Source organism: Trachinotus anak, unplaced genomic scaffold (assembly GCF_046630095.1).
Source record: "Trachinotus anak isolate AG129_WGS33_773 ecotype Australia unplaced genomic scaffold, CSIRO_AGI_Tana_v1 ptg000005l, whole genome shotgun sequence".
NCBI lineage: Eukaryota > Metazoa > Chordata > Actinopteri > Carangiformes > Carangidae > Trachinotus > Trachinotus anak.
In genome coordinates this window covers 3,544,646-3,563,789 of record NW_027273856.1, presented here as the reverse complement: position 1 = coordinate 3,563,789, position 19,144 = coordinate 3,544,646, and the positions used below count along the sequence as shown (strand labels likewise).

General features: G+C 40.6%; 1 protein-coding gene across 5 annotated transcripts in view; it reads left to right on the top strand.

Annotated features, from left to right (window-relative positions):
* The first annotated feature begins 6,413 nt into the window (after positions 1-6,413).
* The window catches only part of m1ap (meiosis 1 associated protein), a 43,309-nt gene continuing 30,578 nt past the window's right edge, over positions 6,414-19,144 (top strand). For 2 of the 5 annotated variants that reach the window (XM_071477826.1, XM_071477825.1), the window contains exons 1-4: positions 6,415-6,670; positions 9,559-9,822; positions 10,004-10,204; positions 13,757-13,928. In XM_071477826.1, coding sequence (XP_071333927.1) covers positions 9,559-9,822; positions 10,004-10,204; positions 13,757-13,928 — 637 coding nt within the window. In that variant the 5' untranslated portion in view covers positions 6,415-6,670. Of the gene's footprint in view, positions 6,671-9,535; positions 9,823-10,003; positions 10,205-13,756; positions 13,929-19,144 lie in introns of all 5 variants that reach the window. The other 3 variants (XM_071477828.1, XM_071477827.1, XM_071477830.1) reach the window with 3 other exon arrangements.

The window sequence follows — 19,144 nt, the reverse complement described above, 5'->3', positions numbered from 1 at the left end:
TGAAAACGTGTGAAAAAGAAAACTTTTTGCTCCCATGAGAAGTGCACTGACATTTCAAAACACATGCACAGTACCAGTATCAGATCCTGCAGTGTTGCACATTAGACGACATGCAAACACACACATGCGCATGACATGAATCTTTAAATTATGATCAACAGTAGGGCCGAGATTCATGAATATGTTAACAAGGACCACCCGCAGGACGCTACAGTCTATATACAGATAAACAGACACATGGCAGTGACCTGATCATTATACGGCCCAGGGGAGGACAGAGAGCTGACAGACACAGAGGGAGAGCGGTGACATCGTTACCATGATGTACGCAGCTCCACTGTCAACCCTTCACCTCACATATACATGAGTGAGACAAGCAATGACTGTGTGGTCACAGTATTCAACACATGCACATGCACATGTACACCATCAAAACTGCCCTAGATAGAAGATGTAATATCATAAGTGTTGTAAGCTGTAAACATCTTCAGATACAGGCTTCAGGTTATGTTTCCACTAATGGCACGGTAATGTCCTACCATAAAGATATATGAGCTAATAAAGTGAAAATCTATAACGCAAGAGAAAGACTGTTGTAAACCACAAATCTCATCATCACCAAGTCATTGGTATAGATAAATGTATCCATTTAGACTCTGTTAAAGGAAATGGAGAAAACAAATCACAGCGTGTTAAGGTCATTATAGCGTCACACCACCACAGCTGGCACCACCCACAGTGTCTGCTGCTGCTTGCTCCTTGTCTGAGAGAGAGTCATGGGAACAAAGAGCAACAACGGCGTGGATTGTTGGAGAATCATGTGACACCTCGACAGATCGGATGAGACCATGCAGTGCTGTAGCTGTTACTGTACAGAGCTATACTGTCCATACTGTCCCTCGGCAGAGTTAAGCAGGATGTGCTTTCTGCCATCTAGACATCACATCATATGGCAAGAGAGCACAAAGAGGGCCAGTGTCCACGTTTGCCTACATCCTCAACTAAAGAGTGCACCATGGCTGAGCCATATAGTTTTGTACCTAGTGTGGTAAAAGTTGCTGGTATGGGGCAAGGTTGGCTTCACTCATACAGCATGTGGTCGACCATGTAGACAGCTGACTAAACATTAATACCTTGATGCAAAAAGTTAAAAATCAAAGCCTTTTTCCATATAGATGCCTTGGTTTACGATTTTAACGACAGGAAAAATTATGAATCATTCCTACGTCTATTTCGCGTAGATGTGCTGTATGACCTAATACGTATAAGGACTGAAATAATATCAATATTTGGGAAATTTTGTTAGTCGTTCATCATTAGACAGAGAAAGGCTTAAAAGATGGCACATCACCAATCTGCCGATACAGTGGTGATATAACAACTGTTAATGAGATCACAAGACAACGAGGAGATGACCTGACCAGAATAACGTCATCGAACTCACAGCATTAGCCCTGGAGATGTTGATGTTCATCTAAAGATGAGTCATCCATGTTTATGGGGACTGTCTGCACAGCTTTCCTCAGGAGAACATCACTCCTGTTCATGTGGCACATTAGGAACACTGACTTATTGATGAGGCTGCAGTCACAAGATCATCAGGAGCTTCTGTTGTTTGGCAGACAATCTGTTTCCTCCGCCATTTTCTCATGCGGCTGATAGAAAGGCCCTTGGAGCGAGCTCAGAGATGAGATGAAACACTGGCAAGGAAGCTACAATAACACTGGAAACAGACCTTTTCAGGATGTGATGGTCATGCTCTGCAGACTGAAAGATGTTCAGCCTGTTACAGAGCATCAATATAAAGGAGAGGCAGCAACCTTACCACCTGGCAGAAAACCAGCAAAAACTCCCCATCCATCATCTCATTAGAGAAGGAAGTGGCCCCAGCCTTTCAATAACAAATTAGATTGCCGATTGATATGTAATGGATAATTACATTTAGCAGGGCTTGAGTGGTATTAGTTACACACTGAATGTGGCAGGTGGAGAGCTGCAGAATTAATTGCTCTTACAGAAGTCTTTCACCAGCCAAAATTCATCATATGCAAGAAAGAAAGAATACACAGGTGAGGCTAAAACAGTTTAAAATAATCGGTATAAAAATTGAATTTAAAGCTGAATTAAATTTGTTTAAATTATTGTGTTTTGTCTCCACCAATTCTTTGGGGATATGTCAGGTTCTTTATCTGCTAAATGCTCCACTAGGTTCACCACCTAGTTGCTAACAGTGTCTGTCTGTTATTTGGTGCTGGGCAGGGAGTGTACAGTGGGATATTTTTTGATGAAAACAGCTGCCTGCTGCAGCCGGAAACTGAGCTGATGAGAGCGGTGAGAGTGCAGTTTGTAAAAGCAAACCAGTGATTGAAAAATGTTATCAAGCTCCGCAGAGCTGCAGGGAACTGGAGAGTCTGGTGATCATTTCTGTGGGTTTGTCACTACAATAGTATCCTTTTCACATTACACAAAGTCATTTGATTCATGCTAAAAATGTTGATTATGGTAGCTGTAAGGCTATCTGGCAGGAGACATCTGGCTTACAAAGTCTGGGTTTTGTGTTTCTGAGCTCCCTACGCCACCTTGCCATGCTGCCATTACTTTTAAAACCATTTAGTCATGAAAATCTCTAGGAAATGTGCTGATGTACAGACTTGGAAGCACCACCCAGTCGCACCCAGAAAGACTTTAATGGCCTCTGATGAACGGACGAGGCCTATTTGTTACATGAACTCTGTTTCAAGATGGAGATAGCTCTGTGTGTTGTCTGGGAAACATCTCAGCTGAACAACATTACCTCCCCTGAAAGCAGAACACCCATTAGACCATTAAGCCATAAAGGCTCTGCACCCATGCTTTTACTGTAACGCACACCAGGACCATCAACCTCCTCTACAATAAACACAAACAACACAGTCAACTGGTTTGGCTCAGTGCTCCGATGCACAAAGCATTTGCCTCATGTGTACATGAACACACACACACACGTGCACACACACACACAGACACACAAACACTCATACTTTTGTCCAAACAGAATAATGTAAAAAAAAAAAAAAAATAATAATAATAAAGTTGTTTTCCCACACGGATTAGTACACTCAAAGACACCAAAGTACTAATGCTTACAATTGCTAAGCCCAAAACACACACACCCACACACACACACCCACACACATACACACACATACACACACACACATTTCCTAGAGCAACAATTCCCATAAAGCTTATCCTTACCATGACCCAAACAGATCCTCTGTGACAATAAGACAGGACTAGCTTTGAAACAGGTCTCATGCGGATAAAATAACAGCATGACTTGTCCGTATTTGTTCCCTGGAGCTAAAGCAGATTTAACATCACTTTCACTGCACGCTTTCATTTTTCAGTGGGCTCACCTCCACAGAGGTTCAAACTAAAACTTCACCTGCCCTGAGGGTTTGCAGTTGCCACTGGGTATAAAAGCTCTGAATGCCGTCAGAGAGAGACTGTGTCTCCCCTATGGAGAGAACAATGATCAGCTCTGATTAAACTGGTTGTAAAGTGAACTTCAATGTAAGAACTTAAGTGTAAGAACTTCAAACAGCGTTGCCGATTGGAGAGCATGTTTACATGTCATGTAGAACAGCATCCCGCTCTACATGATCAGAGCTGCTGCTGCTGCTCCATGAAAAGATTCAGAACTCTGATCACTTCCTGCTCTCGTCTTTCATGTCCTCAACAATGTAGTTTCAACATTTAAAACCAAGCAAGAAAATACAGCAGCAGAGTGGAAGTCAGAGCTCTTGGGTAAAGACGGATGCGTGAGAGCTATGATGTGCTAATACTGTAAACAAGCAATTTTCACAATCATGTCTACAGCTAAAGCAGCTTATTACACATAACACTGTCGACGGTTGCTAACTTGTTGATGCAAGCGTCTGCTTTTCCACTGAATCCCTGTTAGATTTAATGGTCATGGTCAGCGTGTAATAACCAGGGAGGATATAGGTGTTCTTGTTTTTTCTCTCTAACCATGTGACAGGCGGCTCTGAACACGCCATTCTTGTGAATGGTATGGTTCAAGAGTTTTGGTGAATACACATATTCACTTTCTTGCCAAAAGTTAAGCACAAAGATCAAGCTCACTTTCATGTCTGAAAGGCAAACATAAAGCTGGTGCCAGCAGCTGTTTAAGCCAGCTTAGCACACAAACTGGAAACAAAGGGAAACAGCTGCCTTTGTTCAAAAGTAACAAAATCAAGGTACCAGCATCTCCTCGTGGCACTAATTAGCACGTTATAATTTGCTTGTTTAACCCAGTAAAACAAGATATAATGCATTTATTAGTGAGTGCAGAACCAAAGCAGATATAGTATGAGTGGGTTTCACAAATAAAATTGTCAGCTTATTAAAAACTCAAGTTGCGTATGTTTGTGTCTGTTATCTACTTCAATCTGACCGTCTTCAACTAAAGCTGCCAGAATGCTCTGAGGGGATTTTCTAATTTCATGCCCCTGTTCCCATCTGAGGGAATTAAACTGAAACTTCTCAAGCCAGCAAACAACTTAACACAACCGACTTAACATTAATTTGACCTCAGTCACACAGTGAATAAAACTCACCCCAAAAGTCCAAATAGTGCCAGAGCCACGCTAGCCTGAAAAAAGCAACTAGTGTGCAAAGTAAGAGCTAAAACTAGAGGGCAAACTTCTCCCCAATCCCCCTCAGTAAACCAAAAAGGCACAGCGGATTAGTGCACTGTTGCAAAGCTCCTATTGACCTAGAAGTGTGTGTGTTTATCACAACTAAATTAGGAAACACATGTGTGTATTTTATTATGTGTGTGTATAAATTTGTAGCCGTGTGTCTGTGCAAAAGAGCGATTAAGCTCCAGTCATATCGGTACACCTAATCCCCTTACATAGGCCTTCATATTTGAGACTGAAAACTCGACATCCGTCTCAGTGGAAGATACACATAGTGAAATCAATGCATCCCAGTGTTTACTTTATTCACAGCATATACATAACAGATAAAATTAGAGCTTTGAGCGCTGACAGGCAGGTGGGACGTGGAGGAGGAGGTGTGAGGATGGACTGAGTGAACAGGAAGTAGATAATGTGAGGTGTGTGTGGACATGTTTGTTTACTAGTTTAACTTGGAAGGAAGGAAAGAAAAGAAGGAGAGCAGGGTGAAGGACTGTCAGTGTCTTCAGGAAGCCACTGCCCAACCAGCAATATTAATCCTTGATCATCTGGTCACACACACCACACACACACACACACACACACACACACACACAGTGTGCTTTTACATAAGGACTTCCACTGAGCAAATTCATGTGGAAATGGTTTTCATGTTGCAGGTACAGAGAGTTGGCAGAAGTTAGTTCTTCCTGTCACAAATACACAGACACATATATACACCTCATCTTATCTCCCACAAGCAGGTGTGCATGTTACACCTGCATTTCCTCATGTCAATCTCATGCACACTGAGAAAGCAATATGTTGCAGAGTGTGTGTGTGTGTGTGTGTGTGTGTGTGTGTGTGTGAGGGAGGGAGGGAGGGAGAGAGAGAGAGAGAGAGAGAGAGAGAGAGAGGGTTATGTGACTGTGCATCAGTCAATTCTCATTTCTCAACCCAGCATTCACCAAAGCCTCTTACACAGACCACAGCACTCTACAAAGCCCCTTCATACACCACACACACACACACACACACACACACATCAAACTTGTATATTGTATTTTCCCCATCACATCCCCCTTTTACATCTTGATTGTACCTTCATGGCTTTGAAGGCCTTTCTCTGTCTCTCCCTCTCTGTCTCTCTGTCTCTCTCTCTCTCTATATATATATATATATATCACACACACACACACACACACACACACTGAGTACTGAAAAGCACTTGAATTGAAAAGACCAATGATCAGGAACAAATTTCCATATCTCTCTTTCATTCTGTCCCTGCGCCCTGGCCTCTCATTTATCTTTTTCTCAATTCATCTATGATGAATGGAAATAAACACATGGAGGGAGGGCAGGACAAAATGCAAAAGTTTTGAAGTAAACTTCACACACTTTGAGTTGTGGTGTTATTTTCCTGTTTGTCTCAGATAGCAGATAGCTCATGACTTTTTGCAAACACTACCTAGTTCTTAAAGCACAGTTATTTGCAGACTATATTGTTTCAGGAGCTATGGTTTGATTTATCTGCCTGAAGATCCCTGTTAATGATTATTTAATACTGTTATTATTATTTAGCTAATTATTTCCTCAATTAACTGATTAATCACTTGGTTTATAACAGCATAAAAAAGTGAAAAATGTCTGATCAAAGGAACCTTTGAATTGTATCGTATATTTAGCTTTAAATTAAGATTTCTACACGGCAGGTACTTAAAGGTGTTGAGTAATTCATCTTAGCAATAGACAATCTTTGACAGACCAGCAGCAGACAGATGCTGCAGCCAGACTTTATTTACAGGTGACCCACGGCTAACGTTGGGCTGCTAGCTAGGAAACCGTTAGCTTAGAGCTACATATGTAGTTAGAAGTAGTTCGTGGTTGTTGTCTTTTTTGTAAAATCTTTCTGACACTTTCCAAATTATTCTATATTTATTGCATTTATACAACTATTCCAGCAGACGCCAACTACAGTGGAGGAAGTTTACCTAGCTAAGGTAACAGTTAGCTAAAGTTGGCTAAGTGTGATTTAAGCTAGCAAAAGTCAGTTAGAAAAAGTAAAATAACAGCTAACAACATTTAATCTGACTGGATGTGTAGTATTTAGCTTTTTACAACTATACTCCTTTTCCACGTAGTATTTTGTCAAACATATTTAAAAATGACCGTCATTATTATTATCTTATATCCTCTCCATTCAGTTTCAAGTTTTGTCAACATTCATATAACTTAAATTGGATACTTATAGTTATGACCAACATGGCTTGTCACACATATAGTATGCACACACATAGACAAACATGTTTCACTCTCTTGTAGTGCTGTGTACTACAGGGAGGTTTCTAATTTACAGTGAATACCATTTTGGCAATAATGTATGATGGTGATGATGACAGGAACCAACCCAACACAGGTGTCGCTCGGAAACAAGCTATATTATTTGTCCACAGGGCTAAATCCTGTTGGATGTATTTATGTTGACACAGAGCGTGGTCTAAGAGATGATGCAAGATCAAAGGAGTAAATGTGAAAGATGTGTGATCTGGGTGGTGAGAAGGATAGAGTTTGTCTTAGAAAAGGGGAGCTGTGTTAGAGGCAGATGAGCAGGGCACAAGATCAAACGACACACTTTCACACAATTTGCCCTTTGTATTGGGTCTTACTTGTAAAATAGCCCTTCTCTGTGATGATCAGAACAGGGCAGGGTTTCAGGCAGTGCTGAAAACCACTGTCCTGAATGATAGGCTGGAGCCTGGATGATGAAGTGCTCAGAGCTCAGATTTCAGTAGTACAGGATTAGTTCTGTCAGTGGGTTTTATTCTGATAAGAGCAGTCCAGGCTTTCAGGTGTTTTCCATGAGACTAGACTGTTAGTGTATGTGTCTTACTGTGTGTTTGTATGTGTGTGTTAAAACACTGTCACAGAAAAATGATGTGATGCAGGCCCAGTGGCAGATTCATGGCAACATGATGACAGAAAGCTGAAATACTCCATCCGCCTTTAAATTAATTCATTACTCAAATACGTAAGGGAATTTGTAAACAAAATTAGAAATGCAGTACCCAGACCTTAGACACAGGCTGAAGGCAGAAGGTTTTTGCTTCTGTTTACGCAATTTCCAGCCTAGTTCCAGCCAATCAGTGTGAAGACGCTTCCCTGCTGCAAAGTAGTTGGGCTATGAGTAAACATACACAAAAAGTTATGTTTAGGCATTGGAATAGAGATCTGAGATGTTAGACTTAATGTTGATTAATTGTATGGCTGCAAGTAATCATTATTTTCATTATTAATTAATGTTTATTTTTATTTTTCAATAATTTATTCTGTAAAACTTTGAGTGAAAGATGCTGATCGCATTTTCCACAAGCCCAATGTGACATCATCAAATTGAGTATTTGTCTAATAGTCCAAAACCCAAAGATATTCCATTTAGAGTGATATAAAAATGATTAAATCAGCAAATTCTTATATTTAAGAACCAGTGATCAGTGATTGGCATTTTTGTTTGAAAAAGGCCTAAAACAAATAATGTGTCAAATTGTCATTTTTTGTTGATGGACTCATTGCTTAATCAACTTAGCCTTTGAGTCTGTTATCTGTACATTAGTATACTGGTCTGCAGCTATGAATTGTTCCTCAAAGCAGCTCTGAAAAAAAGCCCCAAAACCTGTGTCATGGTCTTGTGGAAACTGAAGTGGCGTCTGTTGCCTTGTTTCTTGTTTCAGCTGTTTCATATGCTGTGATCTTGTCTGTTCTCAACCACTCAGGTGTGGAAATGAAATGACTAATCGTACTGATGTGTGTCACAATAAGGGATGACTGACATTGCTAAATGGGGGGGGTTTTCCATTCGGTGACGATGATGCTGGTGACCAGACACAAAAAGGCAGATTCATGCAGGTGTACCCTGTAATGACAGGGTTTCAGATTGAGTAATTGGCTCTGTGAAGCGTCCTTCTGGTCACACCCTCTGTGTTGCATGACTGACTGTTGCCTTTCAGCTGCTACACAGATGATTTTTCTCCTGACACATCTGGATTAGATAAAGGATTTATCATAGACATGTCTATAAAAAGCGGTGGTCTGGACTTTTTTTGTAAAGTGAAATCACGAAATAAATTTAGATTTGTGCTAAATTAAGTACTGAAACAGTTTCTAAATTAATTGATTGTTATATTGGCAGAAAGTATAATATTAATTTTGATACATCACTATTACTAAACCCAGTTCTCTGTATGTGCTCCATTGTTGTTTTACTTTCTGCTGCTGCACTGACCCATTTTTCCCATCCAGTCCGGTCCTTGCATCATAACAGTGTTCTGTTTAAGTGGATTTTTGACAACAATGATTATCTGTGTTCACAAAGTAGTATCTACATTGTATCTGTGATGCTCTGGTTAACTTCTTGTCCTCAGCCTTAGAGCTTTCTGATCTGCAGAGGACTTTCAGTCATGAAATAATCATATCTCTAAGTCATTATGGCACAAATCCAACTCTAGTGGTAACTTTTTCACATTAGCTTCCACAGATGTTTGAAAAAGCTGCTGAGTTATGTGAAAGCCAAACCATTTATAACCTAGATTATTACAGAATATACCATGTTTATCAAAGCCTATTTATGCATGTTCTATTTACAGTAAAGGTAACTGGTGATGATTAGTATTTTAACTAATGTACTTTGGAATTAATGTTGTTGACTGCATGAAATATATAGTGATTGTTTGTTTTATTTGTTGTAAACACCTCTGAGAACATTTTTTGCTTGCTTACTTCTTCCATCTGGCATCTTCTCTGGGATAAAATCTGGCTTCAGATGTATTTGTTATGCCTTCCTCTATTTTCTCTGTCATTGAGTGTTGTAGCATTTTTTGTTTCTCATTTTCAGATGTCCATGGACAACAGAAAGAGGCCAACAGCTTCCTCCATTGCTGGGAACTCTGTTTTCTGTTCTCCGTCTTTCCGGCGGCAACCAGCCAGGGTCCTGATCGTGGAGGCACTGCCACCGTGGTGGTCAGAGACCTGTACGGTGCTCTGTGATGCTCTAGATAACTTCTTGTCCCTGGCCTGTAGTCTGGACGGACCTTGTAGGATACCACTACTCAGCCTGTACGCCATCAGCAGGCAGCAGGAATGTCTACTGCCATTTGTGGTAAAACAGATTCTTACATAATATACATGGAAGAAATGTAAAGTATTTCTCTTTCCTGTTATTGCTTTTTCTTGTATTGTCTCTCTCACTCCTCTTCCCTTTGTTGTTTTCTGTCACCCACATTATCTCTCTCTCTCTCTCTTTTATCCCTCTTTCTCTTCCTGCCCCTCTCTATTTTTAGCAGGTGCGTGGTAACTTGGCCAGGCTGCACTCCTGTGTGGAGGAGCTGAGGTCTATTCCAGGTGAAGGCTGTGTCAGGGGAGCAGCCAGAGGAGGTGAGCTGCTACGACAGGCAGTGCTGGACAGTCTGCAGCAGTTTAAACAGTACATCAGACATACCAGCACTGGAAACCAGGCCAACAACAGCAACACGTCAGTGGAGGTGAGCATAGATTGACTTGTTTATGCACAAATAGCACAACAAAAACATTAAGTTCTCTTTTTATTCTTATTAAAATCAAGGTTAAGAAAAGCTTTTACAAAGATTGTCCCAGCAACTTTCTGGTTGACTTTGTGGCTGCTGATTGTGCTGGTGCTTATAGCAGCAACAGCACTCATGCTACAACTCAAGCACAGAGGTACAGACTGTGAATGATGCTGATGGGTTTTTAAAAAGACACAGTATGTGAATTTATCATGTGTCTATCATAGGTATAGGTAAAGAGCTGCTTGATCAGTTATATGAAGCAGAGATAGTGGAGATTGGACCCAGGACCACGTTCACCCGAAGTATGCGCTCTGCTACTGGGCTAGACCCCCACACTCCCCACGTCAAACACCTCATGTTAGCTTAGTGTTTTTAGGTCATCTCTAACCATATGGAAACACACCCTATATAACAAGACTGGATCTGATGTTAGTGTAGTCTTCACTTCATGAAATCAAAGCGTTTATAAAGGGCACAGTGCTTCAACAGTGATAACTCCCAGCAGTCACCACTGTACTACATCAGAAACCTACATAACCTGGTGCCACAGCAGCGGGAGTTGCTGGGGATTGAGCCCACAATCTCATACTCTAAAGCTCACACTCTAGCACTCAGTTGAGTCTCTTTTGTTGTCGAGCCCTAACCACTACAGGAAAAGTAGAGAGCTAAATCTCTTCTTTCTCATTGTATTTCAGTTGGCAAAAATCTGTGAATCATAGCCAACATCTGGTAAAGAATGGGACCAACACAACTTTGTTACCCTGCTGAGTCTCAGCTCTGTATACTTCTCACTCTCGTTTACATATTTTTCTGCATCTCTTGTCAGAGAACTGAGGAAACATTACATTCTGATTTGATCACAGGATTATAAATGAGATCTGTAAACAAAGCACACAGTAGCTCCTGGGCTGTCAATAACCTAAATACAGTTTAATGATAAGATGATGAGGTTGTGGCTGTGTGATTGCCTAAGTTGTTTCCTTTACTTTGCTAATGTACTACCTCGTATCATGACGTAGAAAGCTTTACAAAAGCTCAGTTTTTCTCATCCACAGTAAGTGAGGCTGGCATTCTTAGCTGATGTGCTGTATATCCCCGCAAGCTCTGTGCAAACAACAGAGACATGTCTGTCCCTACGACCGTAAAACTGCATCTGCACATGGAATGGAATCAGATAACAATAACACACAATACAGTCACCGCTCTGTCAGTTTTGCACATCTTTATTGATTATGAAGTAATTTCCTCTAAATATCTGGCTGGTTTTTATCTCTTTATATCCATCTCCCAGCTGCAGACTAGCTTAGACTGAATAGATCCCTTTTGATATTCAAGCTTTGTACTTCACACTAATGTAATGAAGAGGCTCCACTTATACCTGTTAAATAGCCCTCTTCAGTCACAACTCCCTGTGTTTAGCAGCTGCAAAAAAACATAGTGAATTATGTATCTCATTAGCATGCTGTTAAAAGCTTTAACAGTCCATTTTAGTGGCTGAGAACTCTTCACATCTTATATCAGACAGCCCAATTAAAACCAGCTCATGTACATTTTCAAATGTGCTTTTCTCATGTGCTGCGGAGCCACCTGTCTAGAAAGAGCTGTAAAACTGACATCAGGAAAGCCTCAGTAGTTCTTAGTGCCTTCCTGCTAGAATATCCAATCAGTTCACTTCAATCACTTCTCAGAGGCAAATCCACTGAGTGTACAAAATTTTTAAACAATTGCAAATCCTGGTGTATTCTGTTTCCACTGGCTAATGCACATCGCTTCATTATGATTGAAGTGGATGGAATTGTTGACATCAATAAAAGATCATAGCTATGACTTGGATGCAGCACATTTAATAGAACTATTAAGTCTTATTCATTTTATGTAACTCAAAGCCAGCATTAGGCTAATACTCCAGTTCCTGGCTCCAAAGTTGGGGCTCATGCATCGTTTTTGATGTCAGCAAATTACAGCTAAGAGGAAGAGGAATATTAGCTGACATTACTGAAAGGATCTCATTTGTTGAATTTAAATGTTGGACATATGGGGAGCCAATTGAGGCAAGAGCCAGTCAGTGCCCTTCTTGTTAAGTGTGAACAACGTGTCCTCTGGGTACAAGGCTCCGGGTTGTTGATGAGGATTTCTCAAACCCAGCCAGCTTTATTGGGAAGCTCTGGACAGATGATTACACTAAGACCCACTGTTTCCGACAGCAGCAGATATGAATAGCACTGTTAGGAGGCAGAGAGACACTAAGCAGAGACATGACTCTGTGTATGTGTGTCTGTGTGTGTGTGTGTTGCTGATCTACTTATACAGTGCATATTTTCATTCATATGTACATTTTTCAGCGTGTGTGTGTGTGTGTCTTCCTTGATGATGAGCATCAGTCTTCAGCAACAGATTCTACTTTTGTCTAAACAGCAGGAAGCACAGAGCAGATCCCATCAATAATCACATTATTATCATCATCATTTATTGCCACTGTTAATGTGATTGAGTCGGGTGATTAACATCAGCCCAACATTAGTTTATCTGTTTCCCATGCAACTGATTTAATCTCTAATCATCAGATACAGCAAGGTGGTGTTGTTGTTTTGTTTAAATGTTCTGCACAAATCTTCAAAATCAGAAACTTAATGGATTATTAAGAAAAACATTTCACAGTCCATTACCAGCAGTGTTGTTCATTTCTGTCATGACACTGAGATAATGGTGGCTTAGATACAGAAAACTTTTATAGATCACACATCAAGAGCGCAGTTAAAGCTGAGTGTTTTGTATCATGAAGTAAGTTAGTGTAAAGCTGTGCCTTTGTCACATATGATATGTCACTTTTCTGTCAAGGTAGGATTTTGTTTACTGGGACTAGGACAACAATTCTGGCACAGTGTATTTAATTTAGTGACTGTAATTTACTGTCTGTCATGGCCCTAAACTCAGAAACAGTCAGATCTAAGGAATGCTTTGTTGTGGCCTTAACTTCTGCAGATGTGACAGCTTGTAAAACAAACTTTATCTTTCACGACGCCAGCTGGAACAATTCAAAAATAAGCTTCTGGGGAAACGTTGTGGGGAGGGACATCAGTGTGGCCTAATAACAAAACAATTAAAAGTGATAGAGGTTGTTTAGTGTGGTTGTGGAGGAGCAGTAGCAGTGTTGGTTTGGTAGGATGGTTTGGAAGGCCCCTGTGAAACATTAAGCTGTGTTGCAGTATTCTTAGGGCCTAATGAAAACAATCAATCAGTCAGTCAATAAAACACAAGCCGTCTTTACAGCTACTGGCCAAAATGCTGTTAAGTTATGGAGGCTCCTCACTTTTTGTCCACTGCCACAGTGCAGTCAAGTTTTCCCTGTGTGGAAGCTCCTCATTGAACCTTGTGCTCCTCTAATTGGATTCATCCATTCTGGATGTCACTATGAATAAACTGTTATTTGAGTTGATGTCCTCTGAGTCATTTTTGTGTCTTGTTTACAGAGGCATTTTTTTCCATTTATTCTTGCTTTATTTCCAGGTTACTGTGGTAACCAGCCAGCCAGGGAAGGGCGTTGTCCGACATTTGGAGATGGGGCTCAAAGATGCTGACCTGGTGTCCCTTAAGCGGCTCCTGGTCGTACAGATCTACAGCTCAGGGGACTGTGGGCAGGACACTCCCTCACCTGAAGCCACATACACTGAGACTGAAGGTAAAAACAACACACACACTGCTATCAGTACAGGAGGTTTGTTATCTATTTCCTGAGCAGACCTTACTCCCCCTCCCCTGTTCATTCATAATCATCTTCAGTTGAGTTGTGGAGCATTGACCCATTTATTATTACACTGTATTTGTACTGTTTGCCACATATCTGCACTCAACGCTGGAGACACATGTCACAGTTTATAGAACTTGGCCTCATTTCAAACATTTGCCAAACCCCTCAGAGCCTAATTTCAAAATGATATGTCGTTCTTTGTAATTACATGAGGGTTCAAGTGGTGTGGTCTGAGTAAGTAGAGAGTGCAGCGAGGATTGGGTGGAAATGAAGAGGAGGAAAAGAAGAGAAATGGAAAGTGAGAAAGTAAGACAAACATACAGGGAGGGGGGAGGAGAAAAAAACAAGTTTAAGAGAGAGGGGTGTGTCTCAAGTCTTGCTTGTAAAAATATTTCTGCACCATCTGAAATATTTATTCCATGGTGATAAATAGTTACCGTATCAGTGGAGAAGATGACTGAAACTTTCTTTTCTCAGAAGTGTTTGAGACCTTCGAAACATTATGCTAACGATGTTGTGAGTCTTAAGTCACTTGACACAGTTATGTCAGTTATGTAATCCTGCCTGCAACCTTGTTTATTGTCATAATGCGTCCTCTGCTATTTCTACATCACATCTAAGGTGAAATGTGAGAGATTTGTCCCGGTTTTCCCCAGTAAACTGTGACCCTGTTTCCCCTGGAGTCTCTCTCGGTTTGGAGTGGCCTTTCAAAAACAGAGTTACTTGGTTGTGGTAAAATAAATGTGCTATAAAATGGGATGCCGCTTGTGCATTGCCTATATCAGGCCACGCCAGTAGCAGAGCTATCAACAATGGACCACAATAGAAATAAGTCCTGGCCTTTATAGTGTTATCCTTCTTTTTATTGTCAAATAAACTAAACTAAACTGAAGCAGAGACCATGGATAAAGAATGACCTCAAGGACATAGAGGAGCTTTTTGTGTTGTTTGAAACAAAAGGTATCCAGTTTAATGTTACAATGTTCTGTCTTTTAAGCCAGTGGTTTCCAACCTGCAGGTTGGGACACCTTAAGGATTCCCAAGGAAAATCTGATTGTTTTACCAGATAAGGGATGAGGAAAGAAATAAGACAGAAAAAATCCTTCTAATGTTTGATTGTTTTCTTATGAAATACCAGAAACTCTCACCTGCTCAGGCCTGACATTGATCAAAGTCCTTAAAACTCATCTCTGTTCCAGTTAAAATAGCTTGCATGTAACCCTACACCTTGCCTCATTTAGTGTTCACGAGTCTATGAATATGCAAAATAGTCCCACTTTTATCTCCACCCGCCTCTCAGCCACTGCAGCTCCGACTCATCAAACAGACAAAACTCTACTTGGTTCATGTTTTGCTAGCTACTGTACATTACGTAATGGCAGGTGGGAAACGAGGTAGCCCTTGATGCAAACTGACAAATATTAATTTGAAGAGAAAATGTGTGAGTTATGTTTTGAAAGATCAATTGGCTGTATGTGTAGCCTAATCTGAAGTCAGAGGGTTGAGTATTCTGACTGTGAAAATGAATCTAGCAGGAACTCTACAGGAATCACAAGGTATGTGTCTGTGCAGCAGCAACTCAAGTACAACTAGTCCAAGTCCTTTGTATATATAATATTCATCGATCAATATGAGTGGTGTTTATTCCCGTCTCTCTCCAGTGTTTAATATGAAAGCAGTCATTCAACAAAGCCATGTGTGGAATGGAGCCTTGGAGACGTGGTTTCGTAGTAACCACAGTTTGACAATAGTGAAGTTGACACCCTTTTAACTGCTGTGATGCCAGTGGGACCAGATCTGTGCGTTCTTCCACAGTGTTGTTTTCTCAGAAGTGTATAATATGTGTGCTTGAAACACAATCATCACTCTAACACTCAAATACTATGGCCTACACCCTGTTAATTATGTTAGCAGTCATGCTCTGACTACACCATTTCTGTCCCACATAAAGCTGTTATATTAAAATGTCTCTCCATGGTGGAGAAAACAGGAGTGTTGCTATCATAACATCTCAATACACAATGTTTGTGTGCTTAAAGCCCAGATCTTCTCTACTGTGTGAGCTTCACAGAAATGATGGATGTTTTCTACTGTGTTACAGAATTGTCAGACTGACTATGCATCTGCTGTATCTTTCTGTCACCATCAGCTTTCTCATAAATAGAAAATTTTTCAAGTGAGAGACTTGGAAACGTGACAGATAATGTAACAGCTTCTCATGTTTCTTCTTCTTTGGTTTATTGTGATACCAATTTACTTAGTAAATATACAATTTAAATAATCAGGCCTTCAGATACTTCTGTAAATAAGAGAGTGTTTTTATATAAAAATGAAAGTCCTGAATGCACTTGGTATGATATTTCAATCTGTGATATTACTTGCAGTAAAACCTCAAACATTTGATGAGGTACTGTAACAATCAGCCGACACAGGAAAGGGAATGGGGTCAGAACTGCATCCAAGAGCTACAGTGACCTCAGAGTTCATCTGGCTGAAAACTGAAGCAGGCGTAAATCAAAGATAAGAAGTTTAACTGTCTAGCCAACATGGATTCTACTCAGACTTACTGGATGTTCAACAAGGTCCTAAATTGTATTTAAAAGTAGTTGAGGCACTTTGAGCTGCATGTAACACCCGAGTGAAAGTTCATCAGGGTGTTTAGTGTGTGGAAAAAAACACCTGCCGTTGGTGTGTAACCGACAAGGGAGTATGTAGAAACTTTCATAAATTACTGTACAGGGAGTTGCTTCTGTTTGAATTTCCTCTGTCATTTATCAGGGTTATTACCATTCTCATGACCTTGCAGGAAAACTTTGCTGATCAGCCGTGTTCTTTCAATTTGTAAAGCACTTTGTAATTTTGGCCATGAAAAGGGACGTGGAACTAATATATCAATCCTAATACGCTAAACTCGAGGAAGCGGTGTTGACTCTGGGAGCACTCTGGCATCTGGACGCCTTGTGGAATCTTAATCGTGTCCGTGTGTGTAGGATGCTGGGTGGGAATGTTCTGCAAGAGAGAGAGAGAGATCGCAGCAAATATGTCTTACTTAACACCACACTATTTATTTTAGCTGTGTGTCAGTAAGTCCATGGAATGCAGTATATTATAGGAAGTGGGTAGGGCACCCATATTTCATTATGTACTAAACTGAAAACAAAAGTCATAACTAATGTTTTCAGTCTCTCTCTCTCTCTCTCTCTCTCTCTCTCTCTCTCTCTTCACTCATTGTCTTATCTCACGGCAGGAACAGGGGTCACAGCTCTTGTCTGGAAGAAAGATGGTGTATCACACAACTGGGTGTGTGTTTGTGTCAGTGTCACGCAAGTTAAAACAAACAGAAATTAACACACATTACAGTGCTTAATGGAAACACCAGTGAGAGGGCAGTCCTGCAAATTGCTAAAGTGTGTGTGTGTCTGTGTGTGATTGAGATGTAGTATGTTTTATAGTCTCTTTTTAGTGGCAGTGCAACTTAGTGGTGTGTGTGTATCTGCTCATGTTGCTCTTGTATGTCTATCTGTGTGTAAACTAGTTTGACACCTGAAGAAGCTGGATATTATTGGCAAGTGTGAATATTTTGGTGCATGTTAAAGGTGCAGGTTTAGGGGAAGGTTGGGATAAGGGTTGAGGTGAAGCAGTTGTTGTGGTTGAGGTTAGGTGTCGATAGGGTCCTCATGAGTAAAAATGTACAAGTGTGTGTGTCTGGCCAACGCCTTGATAAGCATCCTGTTTTTGTTGAAACTCAACCAGTGTCTCGGTGAATCCCAGGTCTCTTCTGTAATTGTACAGTTGAGCAGCAGGGAGAAGATCCAGAAATGGGTCACAGAGCGAGAGGAGCAGAGTGAGACTGAGATGGGGATGATTATGGCACCAGTGGTTTTGGTTTTTCCTCACAGCTGAACAGACAAGTTGTCGACTGAAACAGAGTCAGCAAGTTATCTCACACTAGGGATTAGAGATAGTCACAGTTTATTTCCATTGTTTAGACTGATCGCAGAGAAATGAAACTGCATTTTTCCTTAGCCACAGCATATTTTAAAACAAAATTACTATTTCTTAAGAGTAACATATTTCCAAAAAACAATTCTCAATGATTATTTTCATAATTTCAATATTCACATTTACATTTTCTGCAAAAATATGAAAATGTAAATGCCACATGGTAGATGCCCAGGATACTGTGTCAGACAGATAATACCTATTGCAGACAAAACAAATGTCTATAAGTGCTCCCTTTTTTGCATGAGGCATTCCCTACAGACATGTGGCTCCTCCACACTAATAGACATTGCAGAAGAGCCTTTCATTTATTATCCCTCATGATGAAACTGGGGTCAGAGTTTGATGAAAGTAGAGGAAATGAAGTATTTCAACATTTTAAAATAACACTGGCTACAAGGTTGTTACTGATTGTTCCAGGGGATGAGCATACTTTGTTGATATAATTAATTCAAAGTAGTCACTTTACAGCTGTTGGGTTTACAGTCAGTTTCAAATGTGCCCAGATCTCAGTGATGAAGTAGAGGAATGAAGGAAAAGAGGCGATGGAGAGAGAGAGGTAAAGAACTGTGTTGAAGCAGAGAGAGAGACAGAAAGATACAGACAAATCCAAAAAGATGTTGATGAGAACAAAAAGAAAGATCAGACAGAACAGTGACAGACAGTCACTGACAGCAGCTTCTGTAGGTGGGCAGGTGCCCTCCGGCCCTCTTCCCTGATTGAGGCCAAGGAGAGTGGGTGGCATCACCTGAGGCTGACTGTGGTGCTGGCACAAACCCAAAGAGCTTCTCAGTTGCCAAATCTACTGTATTTTTTGTTTGAGTGTGTCTCCTCCTAACCTCCTTAGTGAATTATTGCTCCGTCTGTGCTGTAACTTTGCTCCAGGAGAGTCTGCCTCCAAACTGCTGGAACGTTACCACCTAAACACCCAGTCACTTGCAAAGATCTGAAGCAGCCAAAAGGATTCAATGTAATCTCTAGTCTCCATCAGGTTGCCATAATAAGATTACACTCCAGTCAATACAAATCACAGCACATAGTTTTACACTATTTTCCAAAAAAAGTAGATTTCTAATTTCTCTCTTCCCTTTCTGTCCATATACACAAGCTAATGCTCACTCGCCCGAACATTCCAGTTTATTTAT